Source organism: Leuresthes tenuis, unplaced genomic scaffold (assembly GCF_036924035.1).
Source record: "Leuresthes tenuis unplaced genomic scaffold, fLeuTen1.0.hap1 SCAF_2, whole genome shotgun sequence".
NCBI lineage: Eukaryota > Metazoa > Chordata > Actinopteri > Atheriniformes > Atherinopsidae > Leuresthes > Leuresthes tenuis.
Genome location: NW_027325356.1, coordinates 18,899,965 through 18,924,001, shown reverse-complemented (window position 1 = coordinate 18,924,001; position 24,037 = coordinate 18,899,965). Strand labels below are relative to the sequence as shown.

The window sequence follows — 24,037 nt, the reverse complement described above, 5'->3', positions numbered from 1 at the left end:
ATTCTTGTTAAACATCTACAAAAGTCTTTTGCTTTATCTTGTTATATTTTCATGTGATGTAAAGTGGCTCCCATGGCATTAATGCCAGACATAAAGGGACAGGGCGAGAGCACACAGAGGCAAACACACACACTGCAGTGTCAAACTTATCACTTCTGTGTGAAATGCTTAATAGTCAAATTAAGACCATGTGTGTGGGTGTGTAGGTCTATATATTCCATGGCTTTCCATTCACCACATTTACACAGAGTTGTTCCCAAAGGCTCTCTTTAAACGTTGCCTCAGGTACCAGTGTCTGGGTTTGGGGGCCAGCTCATCATCATGGAGGAACTGGCCCGCGAGAGCATCAGCCTGTTGGCCCGGTCTGCTTCTCATGCAGATCCCCCTCGGCTTGGTTCCTTTGGAGCGGTGTTCATTATGTTAAAGTCTGCGCTGGGAGCTGGATTACTCAATTTCCCCTGGGCCTTTGAGAAAGCGGGGGGAGTGACCACTGCCGTCAGTGTTGAGCTGGTGAGTTTTTCATAAAAAAAAAAAGGGTCATTGGTGCACTGTAAATTATTACAGAACCCAGTGTAGACTTATTAAGTGCCTTTATGTGCTTAGAGAGTTTTGTTGGTATGTTTTGATGTTCGACCTGCAACCTCTGTACACACAACATACACCACCATCCATCTGTCTCCCCTTGGTGTGAAACAGCCACATATTTTTCACAGGTGAGCTCTAATGAAGCTCCCAGTTTGCTGAACGGTCACTGTGCTGCATCAGGCTGTCACTGAAATGTGTGTGTGTCTGTTTCATGGATGGATAAAAAGGTTTTCCAAGAATTAGCACACTTAGTGTCTCGGTCACAGTTCTGTGCAGAAGTCTTGAACCACTCCTCATTTCTTCATATTTTGCTTTCAATCAGCCAGAATTGTAATCTTTTAAAGTGGGCTTGAACAACAGTTATTTTTAACCAGTTTGTTGAGCCAGTTGATTCTGACCTCAAGGAATTAACAGTGTGGTGTCTACACATAACGGACAACTTTGGTATTTTAGATAGTATTTTTAGGTACTTTGTTATTAGCAGCCTGTCACAGAGACACATAATTTATTTCCATTTCTTTAGCTGCATCTTTAAAACACATCAAAGATAGAAGTAAGTTAAATATTAATTTTGCACCAATAAGGTGATTTCCAAAGAGCTTTTAGCTGAAAACTTGGCATATCTCAGCATGGTGTGCAGTGTGTCCTTAAAAAATGAGAGAATACTGAATAAGTGAAGGACAAAAGAAGAAATGGCAGACCTACAAAGTATCTACAGCAGGTGAACAGTTTCTGAAAGTGATGTCCTTAGGATATAGGAGAAATGAAAAATCCAGCAAAGACCTGACACAGGACCTGAGAGCTGCATCTGGACATTCAGTTGATCTATCTGCTGTTGGTCAAAGCCTCATCAGAAATGTTCTCCACAGAAGCGTAGATTCTGTATGTGTCATCTTATGCTTTGTGATGTTGTGGCAGACTTTTACCTTTTGACATGGCTCTGGTGATGAGCGGTGGGACAACGAGTAGTCTTCCTTCCTTAATGAGTCTTTGATAAGTGTGTGTTTCATACTCTGCTTGTGGTTGGTTTCAGTATCGCCTTGATCTGTGTCTGAATGAGGATTAGCTTTAAACTCCTCTCTGTCATGTCCTTCCAGGTATCCCTGGTATTCCTCATCAGTGGTCTTGTTATCCTCGGCTATGCATCGTCTGTCAGCAGACAGAAGACGTATCAGGATGTGGTGAGGGAAGTGTGTGGACAGGCCGTGGGACAGCTCTGCGAAGTTTGTTTCTGCTTTAACCTCTTCATGATAAGTGTCGCCTTTCTGGTGGTGGTGCAGGACCAACTGGAGAAATGTAAGAGGAGGAAAAACATGACTGTGTTTACTTACTACTTCATGTCCTGTTGCTCTATTCAGTTTAGTTATGCTGTGTATCCTTCTCCACCTACAGGTCCATATTCTACCTGAAGTTTGAATCAGAAAATACGCTTTTGTGGCTGTGTTCTTGCCAATGGAGAAGGATAATATGAAATGCAGCATCTTTTAAGCAAAACTTGCAAGTTTTATACTAATCCACTCAGACATGAAACATTAGCACAATTACGCAAATGAAAACATCAGCTGAGTTCTCATTTAAAAAAATGCTGGATGGTGCATGCGGTTCCATCACCATCCTTCTTGTTCAGAGTTTACTGTCTCCTCACTCTGGTTTCTCCAGTGTTTGATGTTGTTGTTAAGCTAACCCATTGAGTTTAGGTTCAGTTTGGCGGCCATTTCCTATGTTAAATTAATCTTCATCAGAGAACAAATCATCCACTTTTTGCTTTTCTTTCTTGCCGGTATTAGGCTGACCATGTGATTGAGACCAGCACAGCTTTACATTCTCTTTTAAGGTTTGTCTTTGTCCATCTGAAAACCGTCAAATTTTTTCTCTGTTCCAATTTAAAATGGAGCATTTAATCGGATTTACGAACAACACCTATTCGAGGACAAAAAGCTGCGAACACATTCATAGAAGCGCTCATCATTCTTAATGTTAAACACCAACATAAAAATCAGAAATTGCACAGTTTAGCAGAGTCTAAGATGTAAGTGAACCCTTTGTAGACTTCATGGGAGCCGATGTCTCCTCTTCTGTCTTGTTGTGCAGTTTACTGATACCTGGTATTGCATACTTTTGTCTCTCCAGTGTGTATTTCTTTGTATGAAACGGTGACTGGGTTGACTGAGACAGAAATGCCTTATCATTGGTACACTGACCAACGCTTTGCCCTCTTCGTCATGTGCGTTGTCATCATCTTACCACTGTCCATCCCAAAGGAAATCGGCATCCAGAAATACACAAGGTAACTGCACTCGCCTGTCGTCAAGCAGACATCTAGCTTAGTGTAAATGATTTTTGTCAGTTAAATGTTTCTATGTCAGTGTTTTAGGCACGCTGGCTGCTACATATCTGTGTGTGGCAGTGATTGTCAAGTATCAGCTGATGGACAGCCACACAGCTATAGTAACTCCCGAGCACAGCCAGGGGTCAGTATCTCTGGATTTTATTGATGACTTGGTGTGTTTTTGATCTGTTTGTTGTGTCATGTAAATCGGTAAATCTGTAATGTGTGTGTCTTTCAGTGTGAGTTCATGGGCGTCCATGTTCAGTGTTGTACCAACCATTTGCTTTGGCTTCCAGGTAGGGTCATCTTCACAAAAACCAAATAACCAATAACCAACATGCCACCTGCTCAGGCTGTCCACTTGTGCTTTTATCCAGTGTTTCTGTCAGAATATGATGGGCATCTTGCCACCAGAAAAACCCTGCTTCAGAGAGTCGGTCCAGCAAAACTTATCTCAGAAATGCAACAAAAACATTACAAGAAGGCAAACACTAAAGTCAGTTCTGAAACATGACATCCAGCTCATTACCACAATTTGTAATAATCATTATGATCGGACTGATGTCACTGTTAAATGTTTCATGTCCTTATTTCACCGCATCCTTTTTAATTCCTCTCGTAAGATCATAGCACTACTTATCTATACTCCTAGAAGGTCTTTCCATGTACAGTGACTTTAACATTTTTTTTCCACAACAAACGCTCCTTTAACATGAAGTCATTCAAAATGTTTGACCAACCCTCATTACCATGCCAGAAAACCATTGCCATCTTACATTTTTAGAAACATGGGGTATTTGGTATGTTTATTTCAACATGTACGCTCATTGTCACTTCCACCCGTCCAAGTGTTGTCATTTGTTTGTGCAAATTTACAGAAGGGTCTGTTGTCGTTTTTGAAGCACATTTGGAGGGTGTGGGGAGAAAAAGAAGCCAAATCTAAATGCTAACACACAAAAAAAGAAAAATCCACTAATGTGGATTCACAGAAGTCTTGGTACAAATGATAGAGAAGATACAACAATTTTGTGAATCGCGTCTGACCTGGCAAAGATAATAAAGGATCTGAATGGTTTGATTTTCTCCTTGAGGTAAGGGCTTAAGTTTCTGTTTCGGACAAAAGCTTCTTTCCTTGAATTACAACCAACAGCAACATAATCTATGCCACCCTCTGTCGACCCCTAGCAGCCTAGTTTATTAATTTGAAACCAATCTATGGAAATGTATCCGATTCATATTTCTTTTTTGTCTTTGGTTTCCAAACTTGTAAAATAAAAACATTTATCTGGTGAAGAACACTTAGATGAGGTGAGGTTATCTTCTTATGTTCAAGCTGAAGCTGCATTTCAACAGCAGGAACCTTTTCCAGAAACTTTTAGAGCCTTTAAGAGGGATTTCTTCTTTTGTCTTTCATCCCCACTGCAGCAACAGGATTAGCCAATGCTAAAGGAGTGTAAAATTAGATGACCATCAAGGCTTTTTAAAGAGAAATGTGTTAATCAGTGTCAGAAAACTTGGTTTGAGATGAAGTTCTTGGGACAATGGGATAAGGTCTGATGCACACTTGCCTATATTTTTAACAACAGTGAACATTTTCACTGATTAACATCAACAACAACATTGATAACAGGACTCCAAAACTTCCTATTACTGTGTGTGTGTGTGTGTGTGCAGTGTCATGAGGCCTGCATAGCGATCTATAGCAGCATGGAGAACCAGAAGCTCTCCCACTGGGTGGTCATCTCTGTGCTCTCCATGTTTTTCTGCTTGCTCATCTACACTCTCACTGGTGAGTTCCCCACTAAAACTTCCCTCTGGTTGAATCATGGTCAGCTGGAAACTGCTCATCATATCCACTTTTTCTCTCACCAGGTGTGTATGGCTTCATGACGTTTGGACGAGCTGTCGCCTCAGATATTCTGATGTCATATCCAGGAAACGATGTGGTCATGATCATTTCCCGACTACTTTTTGGAATATCAATCATCACTATCTATCCTATCATTCTTCTTCTGGGGAGGTAAGTCATACCGTAGGGGGAGTTTTTTTAGTGTATGACTTGCTGCGTCTGCTCAGTGTCTTGTTGAAAAAACAGATCTGTAGTCCTGAACCTGATGTTACGAGTTCAAAGACGCCGCCGGGGAATTGTCACTCATTCTTTCGAGAGTCGCTGCAGAGTTGTTCTAACTGTGGTCTGGATCACCTTCACCCTTCTCATCGCCATGTTTGTCCCTGACATGGCTGACGTCATCAGCGTTATTGGAGGAATCAGTGCCTTCTTCATCTTTATCTTTCCTGGTATGAGCAAACTTGAATCTGTGCCAATGGCCACAAACGATGATTTGAACTTTGATTTCTTCTTTAAAACTGAGCAATATTTGATCTTATGGTCTGAGATCTCTTTTAGGCTTATTTACAGTTACAACATGAAAAAAAAATAAAATTGAAACAGTCATATAATTTGCTCAACTTCTGTTTGAATAATAATGGATACTGATTAGTGTGAAAGTAACAACCTATATCCAGTTCTTCTCTTAAACTGATCAATGATGTGATCTGCACAATGTCAACAAACTCTCTCAAAATCTCTATTTTTTCAATATTTTTCTGCATTTATTTTCACTTATAAATTGATTCCTGAAGTTAATGATTATCTAAATAATCTATTAATGTAGTTCATGATCACCAACATGTGGACAAAGCTTTTCAAATTATGCTTAACTGAGGGTAACTGAGGGCAACTGTGGTAACACAAGCACTTTGGTGTTTTTTTGTGCTTTGCAGGTCTTTGTTTAGTGTTCACAATGCAAAGTGAAGATGTCTCTCAAAGAGTCAGGTGAGCATGTGTCACATGGTACTAGTATGGACTCGTACAAGAAGCAAGATCTGTTTTTGATTTCCTGAAAATAATCATAATAAAGATAGCTTATGAATTAAATCTAATTGTTACTCATTTAGTTGAAAATGCAACATGCAACTGCTGTTTACAGGCACACATACAACTGAGCATCTACTCACTCACAAAATTGCTTTGCAAAGCAAACATTTGATCATCCAAATACTTGACAGGAACTTTAATGCCCCTCTTTAAAAATAAGAATCAGCATGGTGGGTGTTGTTTTTTGTTGCATTGTTCAGACCAAGTCCCTTTAGGACAGTGTGTAGCTATCTCTGCAACACTACGTCACAGAGCTCACATGAACTGAGTGTTTTCTTGAACATGAGTTCATCGCAGGTAAGTAGCCTCCAGAGTTGTCAGATTTCAAACCAGCTTAACTCCTCGTTTGATAATCTGCAATCTCCGATACTATCGGAATACAATCAAAATAAATCAAAATCAAAATACAATCATATATCCGAGGAAGGCTTTCAGCAGTGTTGAATCTACTCCATGAGGGATTAAGGATGTTCTATAATGAGAAAGGACTGAAAACTTGCAGTGGGTATGTTGTCCTAATCATTGCTGCTAAGAGTTGCTTGTACTTTCTTTTGATGATTTTATTTTTTATTTTTTCCATTTCAGAGCAATTCTAACAGTTTGGGGAGTGATAACAATTGTAGTTGGAGCCTTCATCTTTGGACAGAGCACAACCCTTGCTGTGATGGAGATGTTCAACAAATTCTGAATTTTGCCTCAACCATCACCACTGTCTGCAGCAGCTGCCATACTTTGACGCTCATTTCTATTGCACAACTTAGTGCTGAATTTTTAAAGATGGATTTTTGGAAGACGGTATGTTTATGATGTGAAGACTTTCATGTGTGTGATGTGTAAAACCTTGATCTGAAGGCATTGTGTTTTGATCATTAAGTCATGTAAAAGTGCCCAAAAAAATCAAATACATATTACTTTGTTTGCTGCAGCAATAACATACCAACCACATGTATCTGTTTTAGGCCTCATCTGTTCTTGCTCAGCTCTGCCAGGGGGCAGTGTTGTACCATTGAAGAGTTATTTATTGAACGTCATGGTTTCAGTTTACATGATATGTGTAGAGCTGTGTATTGGGATCACAGATAAGAGAAAATGGGCTCTTATCATGGTGATTCTGGTAGGCAGGACATTTTTAACATGAGAATGACATGTCTAAGGGAACTGAGCAAGAAATTTATATTTTATTATATTAACAGAGGGATTCATTGTTATACAAATGTGTTTTTACATCCACCATGTGATGCAATAATAAACAGAGCCTGATTCATATATATTTTCTGTGCTACTTGATTCTTTCTTTCACTAACCTCAATCATTGCAATGATTTCAATCTGTAGCTTTCTCTGAGCACAGAGTAATTGTTAAGATGTGCAGAATGGCACCGTTTATTATCAATTGACTTCATACTTCAAGGAGTTGCAGGACACTGCCTGCAAACACTCACCCATATGTGTTGGTGTAAGAGTGAGTGATGATTTACAGTAACTCTAAAAGCTGCGTGCCGTTTCTGTGTCTTCAGGGGTGTGATTAAAAGCAACATTTGAGCCATATGGCATCACGGACATGCAAGTGGCATACATGCAACATGTATCTGCCAGAGCACACATGCAGAATGAAACTGATATGATTAAAAACAGAGATACACAGCAGCTTTTATCAATTCTTGTATTATGTAATAGATTCATCATGTGCAGCGTTAGTGTTTTTTTACAGGAAAACCTTAAGCTGTGATACTCAGCTTGTGTTCTGCCTGTAGGACTATATTTCAACCTGCTGGCAAAATGACTAAATCCAGTAAACCAATCCTTGGCTTTATGAGGGAAACTCAGTGGGACCTACCCTTCAAGTAGCATCCAGTTATCAAGAGATGAGCATTTCAGACTTTTCTGCCTGAAAAAAAAGTTTTGCCTCAGTTTAATCAGAAAATAGTATTTTCATTGCATTCAGTTGCTTTCCCATCAACTAGTCATCATTTAGTTTTCCCAACCAGGAAATATTAGCCCCTTAATGACTGTGAACCATGACCTGTGAGTTCCGAGTATTCATGATATATTGTTAGATGAGTTCTAAGTCAAATCAAACTACACACAACACACTTAAACACCTGCCAAAAGACTCCAAACTGCCTTGATGTTTGTTCTTGCTAAAATATGTCTCCAAGATCATATTCTACCATGATGACAAATACGTTCACAAAATGAAAACAATACCCTCAAGGCTATCATGACTCAATAAAAATCCACAATAAATCATCTCAACTCATGGTGATAGGAAAACTGAAATATTATCAGGAGCTTGAGTGCGTGCACAAAGTCTGTTTTGTGACACTTTCTTGGAAAAGTTCAAACTTTAACCTACTAATGGTACTAAATCAAATGTCAGAATTCAGAAATCATTAGGATCCTGATGTCCTAAATGTCTGAACAAAATTTAATTGAGCCCTTCTGACAAATTATCTTCTCCAAAGTGGTGGACTGAGCCTCCGATAGACTGACATTATCTCTGTGATGCCGCCAGCACGACTGAAATCATCTATTATTCTCAGCATTAGATTATCTCAGCCTCTGAAAAATCATTTCCAGCCCTCATTATTATGCCGTCCCCTGTAGCTGCTGTCGTACTGAAAGATTACTTATAATGAAGGCTTCTTGCAGGGCTAATTAATTAAATGGCATTTTGTGGCGACATCCCTTTCATATGTTTAATTGTTTCTGATAAGAGCATCAGCAGGACGCACGAGTGGAAAAGGATGTTATTCATATTACTGTGTGTCTTTCACACTGATTGAAATCTTCATGCCTTTTGTTCTCTGAATGAATAAAAAGATATTTTGCTCCTGTTTCTTTTGCAGATAAGTGATGGATTTCCAATTGCTGGTGTTTGTCTCCACACCATAAGAACAGAGTTGTTACTCTCACTGTTACGGCAGTTTGCTTCAGGCAGCGCACTGCATCTATAACATGGTTGTGTGCATGTGACCTCATTTTATGTGGATCAAGATTATGAAAAGCAACCATCATACATCAGTTGTTGTGCTGCTCAGCCTTTATTGAAGTGGGGACAGCAGACCTTTGACCCTGTGGGCTTAACTCTGAGAGACAGTTGATGCAGCAGTGGTGAACTTGGGTTAAAGAGATGTGGGGTCCAGTATTTTGTCCGAGGATACTTTGACGTGCAGTCAGGAGAAGTTGGGGATCAAACCAGCAAACTCCCAGTGAAAGGGCAACCACTCTAAGCTACAACCACCCTAATTAAAGTTAAACCACTGTTGATCTTTGAAAATTCAGCAGAATCTGAGTCCTTGACATAACATGAGTTTAGCTAACATTTACACATTCATGTGAAATGGATGAAAAAAAGGTTTTTAGATAGAATTCTCATGAACCAAACAAAGAACATTGTTCAAACAATGTGACTGCGTTCAAGGTCCAGTAACAGACTAAATAGACCTACAACAATAGTTGAATATTGTTGTTTTTATGTAAAGAAATCTTTCTGAATGAACCTTGGCACATAATTTACATAGAAGCTATGTAAAACGTGCACAATGAAGACAGCGGGAGTAAGACTGGAAGATTAAAGTACTTTCCATCATGTGGCATTTATTGATGCGTACTGGGCATAAGTCTCTTCTTTTATCCTATGAAAATTAAATTAAAGAAAAAATCTAAATGCTCTAAGATGTTAAAACTTCAATGTGTCTGGGTAAAACTTGAATGGGCTGGGTGAGGTGAAGTCACTGTGAAATCGTTCGGAAGGAGCCATCCTTCTCAGATGGTTTCCTCTTAGTTTCCTGTATTATCTGAGGATGATGGAAGAGCTAATGTTTTCTTGTCATCTCGTGCAGCTCGTGTCATTTCTGGAAACTTTAGGGACTGCGAGGGCCAACTCACGCGTTCTTTTTCTTTGATACATTTTGTACTCTGCTCTCGTCCACCAGGGTTCTCTCTGCAGATGTCCGTTTGCAGTCCAAACTTATGGTCGCGTGCCAACTGCTTACACTTCCTGTGCTGTGTCCGTCCACTGTGTTTGGAAAGGGGAGGGCAAAAAAAAAAAAAAAAGCCTTCCTGCTGTTTATTCACTTATACCGCCTCAGTGAGTACATATGAAACCGTAACAAGTCCCTTTACAGTACAGTCTAAAAGATGTGTGTTGCAGTTTGGTTTTCAACACTCCAGCATGGATAAAAAGGACATTATCACAAAGACTGAGCTGAATGTTGGCCGTAAATCTGGAGTGGATGTGCTTTCCCACTATGGGTATACAGCATGAGTCTATCTTTCCATTTGCATAGTCACACATGACCTTTAAAATCCCCATGACTTCAATATCAGTTGTCACATATATAATGTGTTGCTATGGTTGATTTGAACAATGCAAACTCAAAGCTACAGTGTCCCCTCAAGCGCCCTGATTGGTTGACTTTCTCGCTATTATGTACCCATAAAATAAGACACTCAAATACAAAAATAGTCTAAAAGAAGGAAACAAAAATTACACTGATAAGAGTTGCCGATATGTACAAAACAGATTACATAAATCCTCTGAACCTTTATCATTTATCAAGGGTTTGGAATAAAAGTTTGGCTCAGTTCTGTTTTCAGGTTCTCAGCAGTTTCAGAGAAATGTTTTCTTTCTCTTTTGTTTAACTTCCCACAAAAGCAGTTACTTTCAGCTTCTGCAGAAGTGACAAAGATGCAATCAAGATTTCAAGTCAAGTAGTAAGATGTTACGAGTCTTATTTGCGCTATTGGTATGGATGGAGTAAAACTGTGCTTATTTTTCACAGAACAGAGGAGAAACCTGAAAACATGATGAGCTCATCTGAGTACAAACAGGGGTTATAAACCATCATCACATAATATAAAGATTTATTTCATACATGACATGCTTCACACGTCCAGAGCTTAATTCTACAATATGGTAACTACTTATTAGCATCTCCTTTGATACCATTTGCAGATATTATACGATAAGAGAGTCAGAAACTTTTTCACTAAAGCTGGAATTATCTTTGCAGAGGCAGCAAACGTTATCAATGTGAATTAGATTTGAAGGACAATGAAGCTAACAGAAGAAAAACGATCCAAATGTGGCATTAAAACACAGTATTACTGCAAAGATGTATAAACAAGAAAACTATGTGAAACTGTGGACATTACTGAGCTTATTCCCCTTCAAAAACCTTAAACCTTAAACAAATACTCTGAACACTCTTCTGAATTAATATATGTAGTTATCTTCCTCATATTATCATCAATCTATGAAGACTGAGAAGGGCTATGCTTGAAATTATTCTTGTCATCACAAGATAATTATCACATTATCTTGATGTAACAAACTTAATTACCTTGAAATGACTGGTAAATTATTTTAATCCCAGGAAAACAAAAGGGTTTTCTCTTATAGTTATCAGACATCAGGAGTGCTGTGTCAGCACACATAGGTGACATCTTGAAAGCTGCAGCAACTGATTTATGCTGAAAATGTCAGATCGCAAACAGGAATGGTCTGACAGGCTATAGGAGGACTTTAATTTGGCAGCTGCTGGAGCATGAGTGGGAGATGTTGACCATCTCCCATTTTCCCACTATATGGTGATAACTTACCTGCAGCTCCCCGGCAGTCATTACAGTGATGTTTAAAGCTGAAATTAGGAGTTTTCAAAAGAATCAGACACTCATTTTTGAGTACTCCAAATATGACAGCATTCTAATAAATAATCACATTCTTGGGTTTAGTATCAATCTACCATAAATTCAATGTAAAAAGCAACAAAAGAAAAAATGTTGTAGCTGTAGACTGACGAAATTACAGATGCAGTTGAATACTGACTCTCTGCGTAATCGTGATATAGTTGTGGTAATAGCAATAAACCGTATTTGTTTATTTTCTCCGTTTATCTGAATATTAGCGATTAAAATGTCAAGCCAAAGTGGCTTTACACAAAGTGACATTTGATACCATTAAATAGAGTTTAAATGTTTCCAGTGCATTCGCTCTGACACGACATCATTTGGAAAACTGACGCACAATAAAGTCAGAGTTCATTCAAAGTTCACACCAATTCACCATCTGATTACTTCATCCACAGATTAGACTGCTGTCATCACATAACACACACAGATATGCACAAACACACAACACTTTGTTTTGTACAGATATTTGGACAGGTCAGAAAAACATGTAACACTGAAAACGGATTACATTCTTGTTGCACAGCAGAGCCCAAGTTCTCCCTCAGGAACACACACACATACACACAGAGATAAACCCTCTGATCCCATTTTTAAAACTGTAATCCACAACATCAAACTCCACAGGTATCAAACTAATCAACAAAAAAAGTAAGAATCTGGTGGGTTTTGAGTGCAAAAGATGATTTTTATGGTTTGACAATAACTCTGAACTGCAGTTAAACATCAAGTCAATCAGACTCAAGAGAAATCATTATATTAGAGTTCTATTTGACCAACATGTTCAGGAGAGCCAGTCTTGGCTGGCTCACCAGAACCTAAACCTTTCCTGGGAGGTTATTTCTTCATTAACTGAGACTTTCCTCTTAAGGTTCTGTGTGTGCTCATACAAAATCTGCGTTTCACACATCACACGACTCCATTATTTCATTCATAAAAAGGGCAGGTTGTAGCACCATTTCTGCAATCAAGCAGGAGAACGACGCTTCCAGAAGAAATAACTAAAGTTTATTCATTCCTGCTGTTTCTATCATAACAGCTGCTCACAAAGCTCATAAACTTTGAACTGAATAAGATGATAGATATAATATTCTAAACTTTTATATTCTATAACATACAGGCTCAGTGTGTCTTAGAGCAGATGCCAGCAGTAGGCTGTTGAACAGATTTGTCGGCAAATCAGGACAAGATCATATACAACCCAGTCTGATTAACCCACATAAAGGATGGTTGTCATGGTAACGCGACGCACAACCCACATGTTGTTTTGCTGTGACTGCGAAACTCCTTTGGTGGATCAAATGTCTGATCTAACCAGCTCACTTTGTTGCATCTGAACTCTTCCACATAGAAATTAAAACAAATTTTATCAGTTTAAAAATCAATTCGCCTGTTCATGCAACATTTTAATAGCAGCCGACAGTCTTCTGGTATCTGATAACACTTATTTCCATTTCAATGTAGACATGAGATACTAAACCCAAACATGTCTTAAACTGCAGCAAATTGTATCAATCTGAGAGAAAGAGATTTCAACTTCTTTTTGGGGATTTAAAGGAAATAAAAATTAAAGACTCTCGGCAGGGACACCTGGCCTGCCCCTATAGCATCCAAGGATAAGCAGATTTCTTCATTTTCACATCTTTAGGAGATATATTCACACGTCAGCAGTGTCAAGAAGGACCAGACGTCAAATCAGTGCACATTTTTTATTAAGTTAGTAAGAAAATAAATTATAGCGACACTGAAAACCAGAATATACAAATAAAAAACTTTTTTTTTTTTCCCCCCATCAATGCCTCCCCTGCAGCGCAGACTTTCATGACAACTTACACATTCCAGTGCGCTCAGTCTGCTCCCCTTACGTGAGGCCGGAAAGTTTTTCCCTCACTTGGCACAAAAGAAATTAATTGGTTTAACAGCGATTCAGCTCCAAGAATCACGGTGGCTTACAGATTCCCACCAAAGTCTCACTTAATGAAATAATGTGCTTTTGCAAGACAACAGGCACTTGAGGGTAAACTTCAGGCTTTCTGTGATGTAAACTTCAACTCCAAATATCTGTGACTGTTTGGTGCCGCGGGTTGGATTACTGATTATTTGGTCTCTTTAAAAGCCTTCGAGACTTCAGTCATGGATGACTTCTGCTGATCAAGAACTGAAATCAATTAGCATTTTCATGTGTTGGATGTTTGGACCATCAGTTTTGTTCTCGCCTGCAGGTTGTCAGTAGTTGTGTATGAAAGACTAAATGAAACCATGAATAAAATGGCTGAATTTGTTTAATTTGGATTAAGCGGGTAAAAACTAAATCGATGAATGGATTTGTTCAATATTAAGGGTGCTGCTTAAACAGCAGTGAGGTAGATTAAATCAGATTAGTCTGTTACAGATGTAGCCTACGTTTAAATAAAGTTATCATTGAATGGATTGAATTGAATGGATAATTGAAACTTTTCTGGCGAGACAAATAACTGAAAAACACATTTTACATTTGAAAAATCAACTCATCCCCATTTCTAAAATAATTCAGATTTGAACACAAATTTGGAGGCCAAATTCTGACTAATAAGTTTCTTCTATCTCTTCTAAAATCAACATAAAATTATTAATATCATTTTAAAATAATAAACTGGAAAGCCTTCATTTGCCATCACAGCAACAAAAAACGGTTCTTAAACTGCTGTGAAGGCAAGCAAAGCTGGTTTTGATGCTTCAGCGTCAGATCACTGTAGAGCCTACGGTTTGTACCCGACATCGTGGCCTTCACCACCCGAGTCTGACGTGCACCTCCCTAAAAATATGACTTCAGAGCCCAGCAGCTGTGATTGGTCCACGCGGTACGGCAACTTTGCTCAAATCTAATGCACTTGTTATTCGCTCGTATCGCCAACACATAAACCATTGGTCCGCCTGCAACTGTTTTCTCATTTTGAACGCCACTTTCTGCATACCAACACCTTCCTTTTATAAAACTTATAGTTATTTAGCATTTATCAGCTTTCTACGTAGTCTAAGAACTGAAAAGTTACATGAAAAAAGGGAACGAGCTCAGGTCACATATGTAGGCTCCATAGACTCTGCGTCAATCTGATGTTGAGGCATGAACCGAGCTTCAGGGCTCTGATATCGATTACTGAGAAACTGTAAATCATTGTGGACATAAGAAAATGTAAAACAAAAAGAAAGAACCTATTGGTCATATGATATCTAAATAAATAGTTTCAGGCTTAACTGCATATCTTCAGCACACTGTACAGGTTTTTCATTTATATGCCAAAACCAATATATCTGTGAAAAGATCAGCAGTTAGAGAGGGAGTAAGTCAGGATGTAAGTCAGGATGAATTGTGAGTAAAATAGACACATGGCTGGAGGAAAGGAGAAAAACGGATATTTCTTGCTTTGCCAAATGTTGATCCTCTTAAAATCTGTTGCATTGTATCATAAAGGAGTAATATTTAATCAGATGAGTCCTCTTGATTTTTGCATGCAGAAACGATTTGGTGCCAAACAGCTGGAAGTCTGAGCAGTGCTCTGCAACATGATGAGACATGAATATGTATCGCAGAGTGACAGCTCACCAAACTGCACTACGGCTGCATGAGCAGATGCAGCTTCTGTCGAATGATTTCAGAGTTCACGGCCCACAGAAACTCCGTCAGTCCTCCAGTGAGCAGCTCCTCCATGGGAACAAACTGCAGCACCTGGCTGTCACCTCCACAAGGCTGAGTTTTACCCGTCCCCTCGTCTCCTTTCAACAGCTGACTCATGCTGCTCTGCACGTCAGTCAGAACTGGATGCATTCGGGCAGCAGCTTCGGGGGAAAAGCCAACACAGACAAGAACCACCCCAACCGTACTGGAGGGGGGCGAACACTTGTAGGAGACTGACTGAAAACATGCCTGCAGGCAGAGCACAACAGCTGCAGAGACACGGGTGAGGGCAGAAAACACAGGCAGCAGCAGTGCATCCCCAGAGCTCAGAGTCTGCAGGGAAAACACGACACAGCTTAAGAGCTGCTGCTGATACAGCGGCTCCCCGTCGTGCAGCGAGATGCCGCCTCTCTGAGGAAATGAAGGCTCTGCGCAGAATGTTAAGACTAAATCCCCAACTTGGCTCCCACAGTCACCCCAAACTGAGCGGCTGCCAAACACAAGACACTTTTTCTTCTTGTTTCCCACAGAGCCAGCTTTGTGGACACAAAGACCCGCCACCTCAGACAATATGGAGGCGGCGCAAGTCACCTGGCAAGAGCCACAAGGGGGCACATGGGTCCAGTCTACAGCTGTGTCCATCAGGGCTTCATTTAAGTGGTTTAAAATGACCCCATCACAGAATGGAGAGTTTCTGACTGCAGGTAGTGCAGCCCCAATAACAACATACCATGAGTCAACATGACAGCTGGGCAGGGGTCCTTCCAGCACGCAGCCTGTCCCGCTGTCCTCAGTGCAGTGCGTCTCTATCCAGGCAGCATGGCAGCTCCTCTCAATACGCTCCCTCCAGTTCAGGGTCTGCAACTCCCTGCGCTCATTGAAGGAGCCCGTCTGCTTCTTTTGTCCCTGAGGTCGGCCAGCCGAAACGGTGCTGCAGGCAGGACTCACAGCGTTACGAGAGATCCATCGGCTTCGTGGAAGAAAGGTCACCTAAACAAAAAACAAGGTCATATTCAGGCGTTTAGATGAACTCGTCTCGTCGGCTAAAATGTTTGGCACCAGTGTTGATTTAAAAAAGTACCGATCATAGTCTCCAACTAAAATGATCTGAGATTATTGCCGTTTATCAAGTGCTCAGATATCTGCAGATCTTTGTCTCCCTTCTTGGTACAGCTGTCGAACCAGACTGTAACACAATCAATCATTATGAGTATTTCCAACATATTAGATGTTTTGTCTCATATATAATCATAACAAACTAAATACATCTTTTAAAAACAGATAAGAAGACAAATGTAGTCATGCCGAGTCCTTCAATATGAAGTTAACTACTTTGTTAAGTTTGACATGTTAGTAAAACACCAACTGTACTCGACTGTTTTTTTATCTAATTTAGTTTTTTTCATTTAGTGCATTTTCTATTTGGTTTGTATTTGTTTTGTTACTTTAGGATGATAATAGCATGAAAGAAAGCAACTGGACAACAGTTACAAAGCCAAACCAACTGATGCCCTGGTCTCATCGCCTCATCTTTGTTCTTTCATTCATTCACTTTCATTGTTCTTTCACCCTTTTCATTTAAATCACACTGACATTTACTAATTAGCACAAAAGTACCGCTGAAGCTGACGGGAATGCCATTAATTCTGAACAAACTGAAATTTAAGCTTATTAGAGAATGTGTGATTACTGCTAATATTAAGGGGAATTAAATGATTGTAGAAATGTTCTATTTGTTCAAATAACTCAGTTTTTAATGATCACATTGTGAAGTTATCTTACATGGAAGCGCTGCAGGTATTCGTGAGCCACACAGTCTCTGATGTGGTCCAGCTGCTGCCTCTGCTCTGTGCTTATTCCCTCAAACAGATGCAGGTTTTCTGTGATCGTCTCCACCTGCAGTGTGTGGAAGTACGAGGACACCTCTCCATGCTGCTGCAGAAATGACTCTGGGATAAGAGATCTGGGGAAAAGTGCCTCTTTGTCAGCCAGGTGCGGTCCATAATTACGAATCAGTTTTGACAGCAGGGGCCTCACAGCTTCCTTGCTGTCATAGTTCAGACACACTACATAAACCTCAGAGTTTCCCGCCTTGCTGGTTGCAGGTTTGAAGACATTGACAGAGTGGAAACAGCAGTTCAGCAGGTACAGTAAGCAGACAGAAGAGTGTTCATACAGGGTGAACATCTTCAGTACAAAGGATCCACCGGGGCTCAGAAGCAGCAGTGCAGCTATGACTTCGCAGTAATGGAGTGACGCCACCAGGGCCTCCTGCTCGTCAGGGTTCTCCTGACAGTCAAAACTTCCATCCGCCGTCACCAAATCAACTCGACGCATGTTCGACACAAACGCCTGCAGATCTAACAAGTGTTTCTGGATCATGATGTTGCCGGTGTTGTCTGAGCCAAAGAACCACCAGGGCAGCGTGTTGGCGATTAACCGATCGTCTGCGATGGTCGTGCTCCCTCCATTGGCCTCATGGTAGGGATTAAGAGTGTTGGCGGCCCAGCACCAGTCACAGTATCGTGTGGAGTCACTAGTTTTCATGTAGTGGTTAAGAGCAGTTATAAATGCACCTGGGGCTTCACACAGGTGGACTGTGTTCAGCTCTCCGCTTTGAAGAGCCTCCTCTGGCAGAAGATGAAAGGTTCCCAGGATCTCGTAGAACTTGCACCAGGCCTGAGTGCAGATCTCCGCGTTGGCAGCAGATCGTACGGCAGCTATAACTTTCCCGGCCCGATTGGTGGAGTTGGTGTGCTGATGCCACACCTGTACGTTCTTGTCACTGAGCCGGTTCTTCACAGTGTTCAGAGAAGCCTTCATCTCCTGCAGATGCTGGTGCTCCTGCGCTGGGTGTCGGAGAGCAACATTCGGGTCGGGGATGTTCCACTCGCCGCTGGATGGCTTCACATAGGCTCTAACTTTGCTAAAAAGACCTTGTATCTCCGCCAGTGTTTCAGGGTCAGATGCCACCACACTGAAGTGCTGCTGCTTGCTGGCTTTCCTCCTGGTGCCATTGCCTGAGCTCATCCTCCACACCTGTTGAGAGGTAACAACACGAAGAGGTGGACATGCAATGATTAAAAGGGAAACAGGCATCACCTTCTCTCCATTTTGACACAATTTACCACAAAGCGCTCATGTGTCATGCTTAGAAAGCACAGACACATTCCATCCTCATTAAAGTAAAAGGAATCAGCCGTGACTTATACTGAGGTTCAGCTCAGTATAAGTTTGTGTCATAAATCTCTGTTTGATGTGTGCAGAGCGAGTTCTGAATAGAGCGAAAGTAGAGTATTATATACGAGTGCAATGAGATGACTTATTTTATCAATGTATTAAACCACCTACTTTCTCTTTCAAAATACCTTCAGAGCTCACCTGGTTCTGTGTGCATTCTATCAGAGTTGAGAAAGAAGTTACTACATGCAGTGTATCCTTTTCAGCACCAAGACAGTTAGAAATGTCCTCAATAACAATAATAATAAGCCAAAAAAAGAAGAAGACTTAGTACATTTACACCAGCAGAGGATGCAGGGACCTTGATAACACGGTGTCACAATTATGCTTATGGACTCGCAATAGAAAATAATCACTGCCCTTGATTTCTTGCCTTGCTTAAGTAAAAGCTGTTGCTCTCAGATTAAGATATCCAAACAGCAACGGGATCCTAAAATGGGAAATTAAAGAAATAATCAGTCACTGGACTTCCACAGCTGGAACAAAACACCGCGTGACATTTGACCAAATCAGGTGTGTGGATGTGTTTCCTGCTCAGTCTGCAGGCAAAACCTTCTGCTTCCACTTGAATCAGTGATACAGTAAAAAACCAGGGAGTGTATGCATCAAAGTGCTTAGCCGAGTTATGCAGATTCATGCTTTTGGGCTATAAAATCTGCTACATGCTGTCATCACTAAAGTTTCTCCAAAACTGGACATTTCCTACAGCGCAGAGCTGTAGTGTTGTGTCTCCTAAAACCTGCAGTGGCTCAATTTTCCCACACGCCGTGGTCAAAACGGCAAATCTCACAGCCAAGTCTCCTCGGGCCTCTGCTGTTTGCCGATAAGACACAAAACAACCTGAAAACATTGGTCACAAACTCACCGAACTGACGCGCTGATACAAGACGGAACAGCCAGTTCACGTGACTAAGAATACATGTGCGCATGCGTAAGAAACAGTGGGCGGTGCTTTTGTTAAAGGAACATCTCTTAAATTTGAGCTTTAAATTGCATCAAACGCTTCTGCCAATTTCCAATTACTGTATTATATTATCTATCTCTTTGAACGGCGCTGGCAATGACAAGCCAGCTTCACAAAAAGATGGCGACTACGCATGAAAACATAATGCAAAGGACAACGTATAAGGTGTTTTTTGTTAAATGTTTGTTTTTTTCCTTTTAAATATTAGCAACATATTTTGAAAAGCTTGACACACAGGGATCTTAACTACTGTACTACATCATCTAAGCACTCTGTGTTTGGGAACTGTGGAGACCATGTGGGTTTCAAAGTTAAAGGTTTCCTTTTCTCCTGTTTCCACCTCCCTAAGAGTTTGAGACTTCGTTGTCCGATTTTTAGCTTTATAATGAGGCAAATGTTTTCAGTGGGTGACAGATTTGGACTGCTGGAAGGTTAGTTTAGCTCTTAAACTGTATCACTACAGAACTATGCTGTTGAAATATGGGCAGAATGTGGTTTGACATTGCCTTACTGAAATAAGAAAAGGTTTCCCCTAAAGAAGTTTGACTGGATGGCAGTTTATGTTGTTCATATAGTTAAAGATTAGTGTAATCTGTGTACTGACCAAGCATCCGTTTGATCTTTTAAAAAATAATTTTTATTAATCAGTCCACAGGACTGAGATGATCTTTAAAGTGCTTGGGTCCAGAGAATGGTCAGTTTTCTTGAATTTGAATTTCTGGATGCAGAGTTGAATGACTTTCAGAACAGTCTCTGAACCCATGCACTGATTTCCACAGCAGAAAGGTGTCTGCTCTAATATAATGCTGCCTTCGGGTCAAAAGATCACAATCGCTCAACACTGGTTATCAGCCTTGACTTTTCTTTAGAGTCTGTGAATATTTTGATGATATTATGTTGCATATTTGATTACATCTTTTCATTTTTTAACATGTTTTGTTGCTTAGTAACCTGATTAGTAGTATGTTTTTCTAAGCATCAGACAACTTTTACAGTCTTTTTTTGCCAATGCCCCAACTTTGAAACAAGTTTCTGACATCAAATTCGAATTAGATTAACTTTAAGACCATTGTAATTTCCCAGTTTCATCATCAGCATATATAACTTTTGAAGTGACATGAGTGATGATGTTTTAAAATCTTGTGTGCAGGAGAGAACAACTTTACTTGTTCACTTCAATTATTATCCCGTGTGCTCATGTTGTTATGTTAAATGCACAAGATAAAACTGAATCACCAGTGACACTTCATGGGCTCCACATCACTGAAATCCTGTAAAGTAAAAAGATTAATAAAACTCCTTGTTCATTGTGCATTGCTGTCGTGATCTTGGTCAGGGTTGTAAGCCTAATGATACATTTTACGACCTGTTAGAAAGTTCTGTTAACTTCTTTGCTGATAAAACATGATCAGTTTTATTTTCAGTCAGTGGAGGAAGTTAATCTTTCAGGTGGTCACATAACAGCGACCTCTCGTCCAGGCCTAGTCTGAAGACTGTATTTTTGAGATATGAGGCAACCATTTAAATAATAGTTGGACTGTAAGAGAAATACAATTCTTTTACTTTTGCAGACAAAATAATTAGCACTGGGCTAATTTTTATTTTTATTTTTTAGGATTTTTTCAGCTCTGGTGGCCTTTATTGGAACGTTGCTTGACAGGAAATGGGGCAAAAGGTGAGAGAGAGGAGAAGGACATGCAGCAAAGAGCCCTGAGCTGGGACTCAAACTGAGGATGACTGGATCAAGGAGCTTAGGCCTGTGAGCTCAACCCACTGAGCTAATCGGCACCCCAACACATTCTTTTACAGAAAATGTGTAGTTTAGAAGGAGAAGCATCAAGCAAAGCTTTGTGCTAACACCTCTGATGTAATATCTTAACCCACATGGAAATCTAAGAGTAAGAATGATTATTAAGGTGTCCATAGTCAGACTATCTCTTACAACGTTTGCTTGCTTCTAGTCTATACTGGTTGTGCTCCTCTACACTTACTAAGAGGGAAAAAAGTATGTCTGTCAACTAAAAACACTGCATTCTGACTCTCTTCATACCTGTCTTGTCATGTCACACTTGTCTGTTTTTCGTAGCTCTTGTAGCGCTGTCACTTCAGTGAACATGCTTCATGTAAGCTGGTCTGCTGATGACACTGTCACTGTTGAAGCAGGTGCTTTGCCAGATGCTGCATAATTCCTGAGTAATTAAAGAATGAGTGAGTCCTTTTATCATGTGCAGCTTTGGACTGAAGTATATCAACTCGAAGGATACATGGTGGATCCGTGGTCAACAGAGAATGTTTCCCATTTACTTTGGTGATTTAGATGATAAAATGTTAGGATAAAACCAAATCTTGCAACATTATCAACATCAATTTGTTATTTTGGTTTGAGACAAAAACTAGTGACCCCAGCCTCAGCTGTGCTTTGTCTGTAGTTATGTGTGACAAATCCCTGATGCAAATCATACCCAGAATGCAATCTTCATATCAAACACAAAATACGACAGAGGAAAAAAACATTCTCTATATGGTGAAATGTGAAAAGTAATTAAATGAGCCTTAAAATGATGGATGTTTGTAACAGTAGTGGCTTGGGAGTCATTGCACAGGATGAGAGTTGAGGAAGACAGTAATGTTTTATCTCTGATTAGATGAGGGGTAGAGTAGGAACAACCACGGCACAGCAATCACGGTGAACATCTGTTCTCTGTCAATGCGACACAGGAACGATGCAAACGAGTCATTCTCTCTTCTCCTGCAGCTGCTGTCTGACAACAAACCCTCTTCATCTCTCTCACTCATGAAAGATGGATCCTCTGAAACAGTGAGAAAAGAGATAAAACTGTAATTTAGAAAAAATATATGAAGCACATCACAGCTGGTGTGGTGGACACAAACTCAGCTTTCACAGTGCAAACAAGCAAATGAAGAAATATGACATTTTCATTTGCGTTCACAGGCCTGGTGAGCAGCTTGCAAAGTTACTGTCATTACAGAGGACTTTTCAGTTTGGCGATCCAAACCTTCTGAACTCTGATAGTAATGGCACTCAACTGTCTTCTTCAGTGTTAGGGTAAATGATAAAGGAAAAAACAAAACTGTAAAGATGCAATCCGACTAAACTATGATGGGTTGACTTTGTATTAGTTACCCTGCAAGATAAAACCATCTTTTCTTAAAAAAGAAATGCTGCAATAACATAAGAAGAAAAGTGTGCAGAGTGTATTCTGCTGTGAGAGTAGTGTACACTGGTTTAAGAATCTTATAATAATCCTTCACGAGAATATGCTGTTCAGCAGTTAATTAAGCCATCTGTCATTTATGTTTAAGGTTTTTATTCTCTGTTGAAGATACAGATTAAGAGTCTTCAGGGAAAAATTGCTGCAGAAAGGAAAAAGGGATGCGGGGGGGAGGAAGCCACAAATCTTCTTGTGTGGGCAGGTGTCTTCCATTCATAAACAACAACAGCAACCAATTAACCATTGGCACCGTGACAGACACTGAGTGTCAATCTTTCTATGTTCTTGGAAATAAACATTTTAGGCGCTGTTCTAATGCTTTCTTTTATGGACAGGTTGTGTAAATCATTTTGAATATTTTCACATTCAACGGAAGCACAGTCGCGTTTGGGTTTAGGTTTTTTTTAATGAATTGTTTCTGAGTAATAATAATAATAATATTGTCAATTAAACATTAAACTGTGGTAAAAGAACCAAGAAAATGAGCTAAAATGGGGGCATTTAAAACATTCACCTCACATAAGCTAAAGATCATCTTTAGATTATTTATTGTTTTATTTTATGTTTCTTAAATGTGTGCAGCATAATTTCCATGTGGTTTATATGGGCTGTCAAACTGCTTCAACACTATTAGTCATTTCCATGCCAATAAATGGGAACTATTCAAATATTTAAAAAGACAATAAATCAAAAAGTTTTTTCTCCCGAGCCTATACGCATAATACATTCATTTTATTCAAGGTACCAAGCATTCCTACACAACAGTCCTACATTAGATCTTATAGATTAGATCTTATAGGCGATAATGTAAATTTTTAGTTTAAACTGAAATAAAAAAAGCTTTTAATTCAACAATGATGTGCTGTGACTGCATCGCACTACATTCTGACCAACAAACATCAGCAATGATCACTTTTAATTATATGATTTTTTTTCCAAGCCACATCTCTCTTATCATGTTTCACTACGTGTTTCGTTTTGATAGTTGCTTTAGGCCTTTGAATGTTAATTGATGTCATTTTTAGTTGTACAAACATCTGTGAGCTGTCAGATTTTTTGATACAAGAGAATTTACTGTGACAAGTGACAAACTGTCACGACGTCAGCAGAAGCGTACTTCAAATTTACTAACAATGTCAGATGAAACAATTTATTGTAAAGAATAAAACACACACACACACACATCCACACACACTTAAACATGAAGATAGTTTTGTCACAGACTCAGTCTCCATGGAGGGAGAGATCGATGCCGGAGCAGATCCAGACAGAGTCGAGGTATGAGCTGAGGATTTCTGAGTCATCTGGTATTCGGTGAAGTTGGGGTGGTGGTGGGTGCCTGAGAGACAAGCTGGGGGAAACACTGAGGGAAAGTGAGGGGAGACATAAGGACAGGGCTG

General features: G+C 39.9%; 2 protein-coding genes across 3 annotated transcripts; one reads left to right on the top strand and one right to left on the bottom strand.

Moving 5' to 3' along the window:
• The first annotated feature begins 321 nt into the window (after positions 1 to 321).
• slc38a8b (solute carrier family 38 member 8b) lies at positions 322 to 6,540 on the top strand. Its single transcript, XM_072380505.1, has 10 exons — positions 322 to 510; positions 1,683 to 1,881; positions 2,716 to 2,872; positions 2,952 to 3,056; positions 3,153 to 3,210; positions 4,589 to 4,703; positions 4,787 to 4,934; positions 5,010 to 5,212; positions 5,699 to 5,750; positions 6,438 to 6,540. The coding sequence occupies exons 1-10, from the start codon at positions 322 to 324 to the stop codon at positions 6,538 to 6,540; spliced, it is 1,329 nt and encodes a 442-aa protein (XP_072236606.1).
• A 6,562-nt stretch (positions 6,541 to 13,102) lies between these two features.
• On the bottom strand, positions 13,103 to 19,337 carry cmtr2 (cap methyltransferase 2). Of its 2 annotated transcripts, XM_072380480.1 has the most exons (3): positions 19,306 to 19,337; positions 16,983 to 18,239; positions 13,103 to 16,190 (listed from the first exon to the last, which is right to left on the bottom strand). In XM_072380480.1, the coding sequence occupies exons 2-3, from the start codon at positions 18,228 to 18,230 to the stop codon at positions 15,138 to 15,140; spliced, it is 2,301 nt and encodes a 766-aa protein (XP_072236581.1). In that variant the 5' UTR covers positions 18,231 to 18,239; positions 19,306 to 19,337; the 3' UTR covers positions 13,103 to 15,137. The 2 variants fall into 2 exon arrangements, with proteins under 2 accessions (XP_072236581.1, XP_072236580.1); XM_072380479.1 differs by lacking the exon at positions 19,306 to 19,337 and having other exon boundaries at positions 16,983 to 18,401.
• Between the last annotated feature and the right edge of the window lie 4,700 nt (positions 19,338 to 24,037).